The following is a 12,797-nucleotide window of genomic DNA, read 5'->3' on the forward strand; positions in this document are numbered from 1 at the left end:
GGAATGCTGCAACACCATAAGAAAGCTGTTCCCAAGAGCTTTCTATCTGGGATTGGAACCACAAGTGCTAGAAATCTCAGCAATGGCTATCCGTGTGGAATCTCCAACTCAATTTTGCAGGGTCAAGAATCTGATAGTTTTCAGATACACATCTCTCAACATCCGGACATTAACCAAACCACTTCGAACCACAGGCTGGATCCCAAACATACTGAAATCAATGGAAAGACTCCTGTTGTGTCCAATGGGCATTGGATCAGTCCTCATGTGAAGTTCACTCATCATGAGTACATATATGTAACACATCTCTGATAGCTACTATGTCAAGCATAAACCTGTTATTTGCAGAAAAGCACCTGTGTAAATCTTACTCCTCCGTGTTACACAATTTCACCCAAGCTAATTTTTCAGGCACATCAGTGCTTTCTTCACATCAGTGCAAACAGGACAAATTGAAGCCCTTGTGCCACAAAAATATATGGGCTCTTCTGTGCCTATGCTAGTCATTCCTCTCTCTGTTCTTTACCTTTGCATTCAGCAGATGTAGGTGAAAAACCACAAGCCCCAAAGCCAGTCACTAATATGATGCTAGTCCATGGACATACTTGCTAGTGAATAACTGAGTTGGTAAAACAGTGTAGCAATCAAATTGCTGTCAAACTGATGGTGGATGATTCTGAGGTGATAAGACAGGACTGGGGACTAGTTAAGGCAGAAGCCTGCCTGCAGAATATTAGGTGCTGTTTGGCTTCTCAGTAACTGATATAACAACTGTGAGACAGAACAGGTAGAGGAATCGCCTTTATACCAAGTTCTATTGACATCCTGTCATAAATGTAATGTGCTGACAGTGGCTGAAAACCTCAGGAATCATTGGACCACAGCAAGAAACTGACGAAAAGAAAGCATTATGGAAACTGGCGGGGGATTTTTTTTATGATACTAAGTGAAGAGAAAAACAACCTGCTATGGACACTGTTTCACTAACTCTAAGTCTTAGGACAGAGGAGTAAATTGGGCTGAGCTATCAACACATATGTAATAATATATCCAAGGAGTGGCTACCGCCAGTGCTGAGAAAAAGAACCAGAGATCCCTGGGCTGCTTTCCTTTGATTTAACACAGGTTTTGCTGCTTTACAGAACCCACAATAATGAAGTTTCTTTCTGAGCAGAGTGAGCTACTATAAGATACTACCTGATTCCCTGAATGCTTATGTTTGCTAATTACACAGCAATACAGGACTGAGAACTGTGATAGTATTGTGTTAGCACCAAAAGCCACAGACACAAAAGTTAAAGGAAACAAAACTGGTAGTCATAGAGTCAGATTCCAAGCCCAGAAGAGACCATTGTGATTATTTAGTTTGACCTCCTGTATAACACAGGACAGAGAATTTCCCCAAATTAATTAATATTTCTATAACAATAATAATTCTATAATAATAATTCCTATTCTAAGGGCCAGCTATACAGAGAATGATGCAATCAGTGCACCCATAAAACCCTACATTTCTTATCACAGTTTGTGGTTTTTGAGAAAGAGGGAGAATTTAAGCACTCAACAGGAAATCTAGGAATCTGACAACTATATTTTTAGGTGCAGAGAAACAAAAAGATCTATTCTTCCATCACATACATGGAAGACTCAGACAAATAATACCTGTAAAGGCTATTGAAAGTTATACTTCAATTACAGATAGAATCATAAAAGATTAGTGCTGGAAGGGACCCCAGAAGGTCATCTAGTCCAACCCCCTGCTCAGAGTAGGACCAACCCCAACTAAATCATCCCAGCCAGGGCTTTGTCAAACCGCACCTTAAAAATCTCTATTCCGTCACCTCCCTAGGTAACCCACTCCAGTGCTTCATCACCCTTAGTTCTTAAAGAGTTCAGCAAAGTGACTACCATGGGCCAGGGAATACGACAGAACCTTTGAAACCATGTCCTTTCCTTCCTAGTGAGTACTGGCAAACATCCCACAACCAAGAAGCCTTACCTTCAGAGCTTCCTTTTCCTTTTCTATTCGCTGATGTTCCAGATGTACTTTCACAAGAGCTGCCTCTTTGGCTGTGATCTCCTCTTTTAGCTGATCTACCTGATGGGTCATGATCTTCAGTTTTTTCTTCATTTCGGTGATCTCATCCTAATGAGACAAAACAAATGTTCACCAAATATCTGTCAGAGATGATCTAGGTATACTTAATCCTGCATCGGCAAAGGGAGATGACTAGGTGACTCTCAAAGACCCTTGCAGCCCCACATTTCTATTGTTCTAAAAAGGGATAAAAGAAAAATCAAGTATTTTGTGCCTGGCAATTCAAGATATATTGACACTGGAATTAAACTACAGCACCTGAAATGAGAAGACTCCCAGCAAAATCCTTATCCTACTGGGTTGTGCATACATGACACTACTTTTAACATTAGCAAACAAAAGCAATTCCATTAAATGATAATTTGATGTTTATGCTGGCACGATACTGCAGTAATCAGACTGTTAAAGGCCACTGACAACAACAATCATTAACAATAAGCCCAGTAAGCCACCTTATTTAGAGTACTGGACACTAGATACTAGAGGATCTAGAATAATAGGACCTAGAAGTGGATATAAATGAATAATGCATCTATGATCCTATCCATCTGTTTTCATGACTTTACTGGCTTGCTTTTCAACAAACATTTGTACAACCGTGCTTTGTTTGCACAAATGTTGGGGGGAAGCTATTATTTTTGCAAATGAAAGTATTCATGTGCCAAGGCATGTGCCTGCATGCAAATGGGCATAATCCTTCACAAATACCCACATTCACATCAGAAGTGGGCAGCCAGCCATCTGTTATATGTAGGGTTTCAATGTTTGGGACTGAGGGTGTTAGGAGGTAGATAGGTCTCTTGGCTGAAGACATTTTTTCCATGTCTCAGTCCCCGAACATACATGAAGGTGTTTGAAATCAAGTTAGAAAGCGTGGCAGAGCGTTCAGTGACTGTGGACAACTATCCTATGGAACCACTTCTATACTCACCCAAGATACATATATGATCCTACACCCAGAGAGCCACCTGCTGGGACGACATTGAGAGGCTGCTTTTGTTTGTGACTGATAGTGACTGTGATGAATGGTGACAGAAAATGGGAGGACAGTACATTCAATAAGTGCAGATTCACTTGGTAGATAAGTGAAATGGTTTTGCAGAAGACACTTACCACAGCAGTTCTCCAACTCTAAGCCTCTGGCCAGAGTACCAGCACTGACAAAATTTATCAAATGAGACTGACAATGATGGGTCACGGCACTCTTCACAAATAACACTGAGGCACATACATTACATTAACGATTGCAGTAAACGGCTGGTGACGGTGAGACTGGTAAGAAGATCATTGGATTCAACACATGTATTTGGCAGATGCATGAACCAGTGTGTAGTATGGGATTTGGGCTCCATAAACACTGCTGACCAGAGCTCTGGTACTTTGTCAATTAAATGTCCCAAACAATGATGTAACCTTTGTCACTAGGCCTGCCCATGTGCACGTACACATAATTACTCATGTAAATGTAACAGGAGAAAATTAAATGCAACAGTCTGCTAGACAACCTTATAAATCTCTCCCATACTCTGGAAAGAGACGAGATATTTTAAAATCTGGAGCCCAGATACATAACCAAATACACCGCTGTCTTTGTGTGCAGAAGAGGACATGAAGGGTACCGTGATTCTTGCAAAGGACAGGATTAGCTTCTTCTAAATAAATGAATAAAGGAGTTTCCAATGTGGGAAAGAACCCCAAAGCTGAAAGCATGCCTGCAAATACTTCAGGCTGAAACGCAGCCAAGGAATCCTTTTGCAAGAGATTTTACTGAGTTGGAGATTATGATGTCTTGGAGAGCAAAAGCAATGTGGACTGGACAGGTTAACAGAGAATCTTTTGTTATTAAGCAATCCAAAAATATCTACAGCTAGCTTTGCTCTAAACAAGCTTTTGCCAATTTGTTTTACTTCCCAAGAGGAACGACAATTTTGCACAGTTTTTAAACCAAGCTATTTTTTTTCTCCATGGCTGGCTGGCTTATTACTGAACTATGAATTAGTATTTCTTTTACTGCTACATACAGTACAGTGTGATTACACCCAAAAGGAGGCTTTCATCTCAGTAGTCTTCTGACACACACAGCTGTCAACTAGTACAAATTATAAATAAAATACTCCATTAAGGGATAAATTAATCACCTCGGTAGTAAGTAGTATCCTGCACAGATCTTTGTGTGGGCTGTGTATATATATACACAACATGCCAGGGTCTAGTTAGCTACAGAGTTTAATGCCTGAGCCCAACTGAGAGTGGATCTGCCAGGTCTGCAGGAGCGTGCAAAGAGCCGTGTTGCAAGTTAATACTCTATCTTTAACAATTACAAAAGGAAAGTAATTTAGGGTTCTCTACATGCTCAACCTGGTTTTTAGTGTTTTTTTTTTTATACGGACATATATTAGGATGGAGGACCAATGAATTATGAAGCATGTTTTCCAAGGAATGCCAACGCACAGTTGACAACTGTGAGGTTGCCAAAGCTTCAGTGGCACAACAAGATTGCCAGTGATGGACAAAAACTGAATGTCCAGCCAAACCACCTTTAAGGACCTCGCTAGAATCGATCCATTTGATCTGCAAGGAGGCCACATCCCTTTGGGATCTGCCACAATGGTGATGGCGATGATGACATGTTTCACCCTTATTTCCGTTGATGCTTCACACATGCAAACATTCACAAGAATGTTACCTACTTATCCTCAATTACTGTGTACTATGTTGGCACAGACCTTACCTGGCCACAGAGGGGAAGTACAAAAGAGCAGCCCCCTCCCCTTACTCTCCTGACCAGCTCTGCTCAGATTGTGACTCCAGCTGCACTAGGGAGAGCAGGGGCTATTTGTCTGAAAAATCTGGATATGAGCAAGAATCAGAGAGAGGCTGGGAGTCACAGGAGTCCTGGCTCCATCTCTGCTCATTGATAGCCAATGTAGTGGGTAGGATGCAGAGAGGGAGCAAGTACACTGCTCCACACTAAGAGGTGAAATAACTAAGTCCTCCCCAGACTGTGGGTATTTCTACACTGAAATCATGGGGTATAATTGCAGCTTGTGTAGACATATCTGAGCTAGCTTTAATCTAGCTAGTTTGAGTACCAGTAGCAGTGAAACTGTGGTGGTACAGGCTTCAGTGGGGGCTGCACAAGCCCACCCGGAATAGTTATTCAGGCAGCTAGCCTGCACTGAAGACAGTGCTACCACAGCTTCACCGCTCCAGTACCTTAGCTAGCTAGATCAAATCTAGCTCAGGTATGTTTGCATGAGCTGCAATGACACCCCCTGGTTGTAGTGCAGACATACCCAAAGCGGGAGGCAAGTAGGAATTGTATCTCTCTGGCGCAGCTCAGTCTCTGCTCTGCTCCTGAAGCAGTGCAGCTACACACCACCCCTCACTCAGAGTAGATTATAAATGTACAAGCGAGTCTATATGTTTATCTTGTATTTCCTTGTTCTCTCAAATAACCCAAGGCCCTCAACCTCTCCAGACTACGGTGCCCCTTTCAGGAGGCTCATTTGTCTTGTGTACCCCAACTTTCTTCTCACTTAAAAACTACTTGTGTACAAAATCAGACCTAAAAACCACAAAAGTGTCACACTAGTACACACTAGTACTGAAAAATGGCTGACTTCCTCATTTGGACCATCTAATTGTAAAATAAATAGATTGGACTATAAATAGCGTACTTACATTTCAGTGCAGTACTTGATCCTTTTTTCCACTCATGAGCCTTGGCTGAAGCCCGAGCCCCAGGTGGCGGGGCCGAAGCATGTAATTTAGCTTCGTGGGGCCCTGGCCAATTATCCTGCTTGCCACCCCCTAATGCCGACCCTGCACTTGTGACCGCCCCTAAATCCATCCCGTAACACTCCCAACCCCCAGGGGTTGCAACCTCCAGGTTAAGAAACACTGATCTAGATGAGTTGAGCACCCCCTGGAAGACCTCTGTGTACCTCCAGGGGTATGCGTACCCCTGGTTGAGAACCACTGCTCTAAACCACAGTCATCTACGTCCCAGACTTTCCAGTTTACAATAGGATTCCTGTAGTGTTTAGGCCATTACTATAGAATAATGCAGTATATTTTTTTAACAAGTGATCTTTACCGTTCCTCCAGTATTGTTGGAGGGATTCACAGTGAAAAGGTGGAAGAAATTCACAAGTCAGGTGGAAACATTTAGTTATGTGGGAAAATGCTACTTCACCTGAAAAGTGTTTCTTTCATTACAACTTTCTAATACAGAGTCACTGAAGCGAGAGTATGTACTAGGTGTGTGGGCGGGGCGGGTTCATTTTCACTTATGTCATGTCAGCCATGTGCTTATACCAAATCTAACAGAGGGCAGAGAAGAGTGAGGCAGGAAAGAAAGGGAAAAATTTCTCTCTGTGATGTGAATATATCTCTCCAAAGTACCATGTTCTTTATGCAAAGCAGGGAGCAGTCAGACATTTCTGCATGAGGACTGCAAATTCCACTTCTCTGTCCAAATGCAAACTGCCCAGATTAGCTGATGACCTAGAAAATAAATGCCCAGCGCACACACACACAATCACCTGTGTAGATTTTGTTTATCTAAGTGTCTTTCCTTTCCAAAAGTATAAATGAGAATGATTTTCTTTAAAAAAAAAAAAAAAATCACAGAGCAAAAAATATATCCTTGTACCTGAGCTTCAATCAGATTTTTACTGTATAAGTTCCTGTCTGATCTCACGGCTTCATACAGATTCTGTTGCTGTTTCAATTTAGTCTCAGCCTCTGCTATCTTCTTCTTGTAGTCAAAGATCTGCATTTCCCGCACTTTGATATCTTCCATGTGCTGAAGGACCTGGAGCGGAAAGTAGGAAATGAACATGATTAAACCATCTTCCCATGATTATCAGGATGGGACAAAACTTTGTGATTTTTATCAAAGGTGGCAGCTGCAAATCCCTTTAATAAGAAACTGTGCCTACAGCGACAATCAGTTTGGTCCAAGTGGGAAATTTAACCTTTCTGAGTTGCTGTTTTGCGGGAACATTTTATTTTTACCTGATGCCTAGGCTTTGGCTTAGACACAAAGGCAGAATACACACACACACACACACTTTAAGATCAGATCAACATAAAGCAGCATTCATAGGAAAAGTATTAGGTTTAGAAAACCAGGGCCAGATTTCAGATATTTACCAGCTACTCATTAGGGAGAGAGACAGAAAGAGTATGTATATGTTCCAACACTGACAACTGGAAATAGACAATTGTGAAGGACATGAGGTTTCTGTCTCTCTTACTTACTTACTGTTTGAACTAAAATCTGATGCTAAATGTTTGATGGCTAATTACAATAATAAGAGAGTCAATCACCTATACTTACACTTGCTTTAAATAGCCAGGTAAGAAGCCACCACACTAGCATTCACGAGGGGCTGGGAATGATGAAGTGCAGTGGGTTGAGGGGGATGGTAGTGGGTGGATTTTGCAGAGGGACATTTTACCCAAGGAAGATCACATTCATTGCCAATGGGGTGGAGAATTTGCGAGGGAGCTCCTTATTAAAAGGTTGGTGGCATATAACTTCAAAGGGAATGAAAAGTATTATGTTAAAGAAACAACAAAAATGGTTTGCCTGATCATTTTGCTGGGCTTTTTAGTAATGCTCTATGAAAAATAAGCCCCTTTAACCTGCTGGTGGAGACTTCATAAGACATGAGCATAAACAAGCAGCACTGTATGGATATTCAATCTGGATGCACCAAACATTGCACAGAAAGAAAATTAAAAGCGGGAAGGTGCACACAGCAAGGAATATCTGCTTCCGGTTTCATCATGCAGCTAAGGATAAGAATTCCACCTTTAAAATCAGCAGAAATATCAAGGGGGTAAAAAAAAAATGAGGAAAACAGCTTTATGTATATATATGTAGGAGAATAAATGCTCATTTACAACTGCAATTTGTACCCAAGTGTCTGGTCTCCATTCTTTGAGGGTAATGGTTCAAGTACAAGCAGAATTTATATTCATATAAATTCATAGCAAGAAATATAAAAATGTTTGGAACAGACACTCAATAACAGCAAAGCTTTCTGTCAGCATCGTTGTCCCCTGCTTGTGAATGTGATAGTACAGCCAAAGTACTGTAAGGTCTTTAGGGGGCTGGCTATGGGGCAAGAGCTTAATTAATTGATTATTCTATCAGACACATCCATCCAACACTGGAGATCCAGAGTATCTAAATATAGAAAGTTTTATCACAGCAATGGGGATGGAGTTCCAGCACATTTGTAGCGGACTGCAGAGGAGCCCAGAAACTGCTTGCAATGCAATATGAGAACAAAGTCCCAGTTTATAATCTACTCCTGCTTTTCCTTTTGGCATTAAAACAATCTACCAATAGTAATAAGGGCCAGATAAAATCAATAAAGAATGTTTAAAATCTGCAGCGTAGCCGACTGACCACATAGGCTGAAGCAGGATTTGAAAGTAGGTCACTGCATTTGTAACCCTTTAACTTGGATTTGGTGCAACAGAAGTACAATAAACTTCTGGACTAAGTTTTCCAGATTGGTACTCATGTTTTTATGCTGACTATGCCTTTTCTGAAGTGATGAAACTCAAACAATTCCCCTTTACAAATACAGAAAAGGCACATATGACGTGACCCAAGGACTGATTCTCTGAGGGGCTGATCTCAGATCTAACTGGGTTCAAGGCACACAGAAACTTTCAGGGTGAGTTCACCTCTGTGCAGAGGGCCAGCACAAAGCCTATTAATTTATGTACCACCAAAGCCCTTCTTAAGTGGGAATTCAGTGATGTATGGGCCCTGTGCTAGGCCTGTACAGAGGAGTGGATTTTATCTCAAGGTAGCATAGGAAAAAGGGTATTTTTTGTCTGGTCAATCATTTAATCATGAAAATGGCAGTGCAACCCGGAGGCACATGTACAACCTGAAAGAAACTGACTAGAGTATATGGTGGCAGTGTCCCTTTAAACTCCAGATTTGCATCAGGAAAACTAATCATTCATATGTGTAGTTTGGGGAGAAGGTGAATTCCTTGCACTCATGCAAAAACCAGAATCTGCAGTTACTCCGGATACTGAGTGCACAGTTGAGAAGGCCAGTTAGGCTTTGGGCTTTCAACCATAACATGAGCAATTATACTAAGGCGGTTTTGCATCTTGTGCCACACCCAGTTTTGTGGGGTATGAAATTAAACAAGACTACAGTACAAGGACTGAGCTAGATCCTTGGCTGTGGGCAAGGAGGGCATGGTGCAGGTCAGAATGGAGACACATGGGTGCCCTTTGTACAACTCTGATCTTGGGCTGGCTGCATGCCAACCAGTTTCCTGGCATGTTAGAGCAACCGGAAGATTCCTCCACATTACACAGCCTGCCAACAACAGCCTACAGGGGCCAATGTGACAGCCAGAGATCAACCAGGTGTGAGAGTCTTGGCCACCCCTTTTCCTCGGCCATGCCACCTACACTGGTGGCACAGGATTCATTATTAGGGCACTTTGCACTGGTGGACTGGCACAGTGTGGCCACAGCTTAGCAAGGAAAATCGGCTGTTATTTGTAGGCAGCTTTTTGGGGTAGCCTCAGACCTCCTGTGTGCATATCTGGCTATTATTTACTTCTTCACCATTTCGTTCAGTGAACCTACCCAAGAACTCAATCTTGGATCCTCACTTATTTGCTTCACTTCATTTAACCACTATGAGATCTTGAGACGTTCTGTCTGTGGTGTAAATGTGTCCTGGTGTAGCTTTAGGATTTCTATAGATGAAGCGTATTAAAAAAGAAATAGGTTTCTGGATTTTCTTGGGTATGACACTAACTTTGTAATGGGCTTTTGGAGAAATAACACCACTTTGTCACCTCTCATTAACCAGGACTAGGGAACAATGACAAGTGAGATTGAAGGGTTTACTCATCTGTTTGCTGTCCAACAGATTCTGAATGGTGAGTCTAAAACTGCAAGAGGGGAACAGAGATTTTACCACCAATTCAGAGATTCAGGTGAAAACAGCCTCCTCTCTAAAGAGAGAAATGTCAACTCTACAGAGTTGATATAGACCACATAAGAAAGATTTTCCTCTCATTTATACTGATGTAAAGCAGGAGTCAGACCACTGAAGTCAATGGAGTTACACCAATGTAAAAGTGGTGTAGGTGAGCAGAGAATCAGGCATAATGAATAGAAGGGTGAGTCTAGCATGACTTCTCACCCTAAAATCCTTTGCCATCCTGGCAGTAACTTTAAACTACTGGCTGTTCATCAGATAACCATATAGGCCCAGTCCTACCTGGAACTTACCAAGCCGTGTTAGGGTCAGAGTGGCATAGCATGCTCCAGCAGGAGCTCTGGAAGGCACTGCACATCAGACAGGCATTCCTAGCATTCCCCAAGAGCACAGCAGCTGTGCCCCCAGCATATATCATGTGCTCCCTGGGAGCCTGGCTAGCTCTACTGATTGGTGCAGTGGGGATGACAGAGACAGGGCTGTCCACAGGGGAGGGCTTCTGGGAGGAGAATCTTCCCCCAAATTGGCATCTGGCTCCTCTATTGCAGTATAAGGACTGCCACAACCACACAGGTTACTGTGCAAGGGGAAATGCTAACAAATCTGCATAATCACAGCTGCACCAGCCTCACCCTGAGCCCTTCCCTCAACAAGGAAGGAGCAGCTGATCAGAGGAACTCTCTGCAGAGCACACAAAGGGTGTGAAGGTCTGTGCCGATCCCAGCATCCTGCTCTGCTTGCAGAGTGAATTGGCACCAGTCCTGATGTGGCCAGGGACCGCTGCAGCTGCAAGGTGAATCTGGAATTGCCCCTTAGTGAATAAAATAAGCGGAAAAAAGCAGGGGGAAACAGATTGACACAATACAGGCACCATTACACAAACAGCTCTAGAGCCACAATCCTCATTTCCTGAGGCTCTGCTACAGTGAGGCCAATATTCCTTTGATCACGCTTTGCCATGTGTGGTGTCTGTCAGGCTCGCACTTGAATGGGTATTTCTGGAGCGGCCTAGACCTGCAAGAACTTTGCCTCGCACCGCATTGTACCAGGTGCACAGGTGTTAGGGCAAAAGAGTTATGGAACTTTTAGGGTTAAAATGCCAGAAATTTTGCACCCAAAGTGGAAGAGTCAAAAAACCCTCAAGTATTCATCCTTTTCACCTAGGTATAAAAAAATGTGTACAGCCTTAATAAAAAATGCATGGTTCTAAAGCAAGATACTTGCAGTTCTGATTTCTGTGACTTACAGCTTGACCGTACTTTACAATGATCCTAACTCATAGCTACATAATTAAATGCAGTGTGCGAGGGAACATGTAAAATGTGACTTTGGAACAAAGAGAAATCTCACTTAAATGGAATATTATTCCAAAGAAATGATACAAGATAAGCCAGACAAGAGGTTATGTATCATTCAAAGATGATTTAGAAGCCACTGATCACATGAATTTGTAAGAGGTAATTATAAAGTGAGACGGTAGCAAATAACTTGTAAGTTGAAACAGCCTGAAGGTTAGCTTCCCAGTAAATCAATGAGCTTCTTGGAGAGCTCTCCAATGTGATTTTCAGCAATTAATGGAACATGTCACCATCATGTTCCTGGGCACACCATGTGAAATAAAGCTGTACATAACAGTAGGCAATGGACACAACACAAAGCTTATGTAGACATTCTCCGCATAGCCCACGTATCACAGACTGGATTGAATTTGTATGTTCACAAGTAATAGGGAGTTTTACAAATCCCAGTCCTATGAGATAGTGAGCTTTTCTTGCGGAGTGCTGAGCATCCTCAGCTCCCACTGCCTTCAGCAGAATTAGAGGGCACTCAACAGCTTGAAAGATCAGCTTTGCAGCTTATGTAGAGGCAAGACAGAGTAAGATATAAATGAATACAAAAGGGTCTTCTCCATGGCTTAGAAGTAACAAATAGGAGACCTAGGTTTGAATCACAGACTATTTCTCATTCCTTGAGCCAGGATGGGTGGGAGAAAAGCAATGGCAGCACACGCAGGGTACATCTACACTGCAAAAAAAGACCCGCAGAAGCGAGCCTTAGAGCCCAGGTCAGCTGATTTGGGCTAGTGGGTGCATGATGGAGGGCTAAAAATAGTAGTGAAGATGTTCGGGATCGGGCTGGAGCCCAGGCTCCAAAACCCTCCACAAGCCCAAGTCTGTTGGCCCGGGCTCTGAGAGATGCTGCCATGAGGGATTTTTGAGAGGTTTTATTTGCTATGTAGACATACCCTCAAACCCCAGTGGCCTTGCCCTGAGTATCACTGCATACCTTGCATATCTGGCCTTGCGTATCATTGTGGATACAGTCACTGGACCTCCCAGACAGAGCAGAAACACAGTCATGTGCATCATACACTGAGAAAGAGAAGTGACTTAAGCAGAGAAAAAGGTCTTGATGAAGGAGCAGCTTTGATTTGAACCTAGGCCTCTGAAGAGAGTAATCTGAAAGTAATTAACCATTGGAACAATCCACCACTGACAAGTTTTAAATAGAGATTGGATGTTTTTCTAAAAGATCTGCTCTAGCATTTATTTTGGGGAAGTTCTGTGGTCTGTGTTATTCAGGAGGTCAGACTAGATGATCACAGTGGTCTTTTCTGGCTTTGGAGTCTATGAACCTATGATCCGTTTGTAAGGATCACCATGTGGGGCAATACTGAGGTGGCCGAACCAAAAAGCA

The 12,797-nt window shown here is 42.5% G+C and overlaps 1 protein-coding gene across 1 annotated transcript in view; it reads right to left on the reverse strand.

The window, feature by feature from the left end:
- The window catches only part of CFAP58 (cilia and flagella associated protein 58), an 81,578-nt gene that overhangs the window by 48,626 nt on the left and 20,155 nt on the right, over nucleotides 1-12,797 (reverse strand). The window contains exons 10-11 of the mRNA XM_067537095.1: nucleotides 6,756-6,917; nucleotides 2,000-2,146 (exon numbers count right to left, since the gene is read on the reverse strand). Of these exons, the coding sequence (XP_067393196.1) occupies nucleotides 2,000-2,146; nucleotides 6,756-6,917 (309 nt within the window). The remainder of the gene's footprint in view (nucleotides 1-1,999; nucleotides 2,147-6,755; nucleotides 6,918-12,797) is intronic.

This window comes from Emydura macquarii, unplaced genomic scaffold, assembly GCF_026122565.2.
Source record: "Emydura macquarii macquarii isolate MOO-44397 ecotype Brisbane River unplaced genomic scaffold, CSIRO-AGI_Emac_v2 contig_3692, whole genome shotgun sequence".
NCBI classification, from domain to species: Eukaryota; Metazoa; Chordata; order Testudines; family Chelidae; genus Emydura; species Emydura macquarii.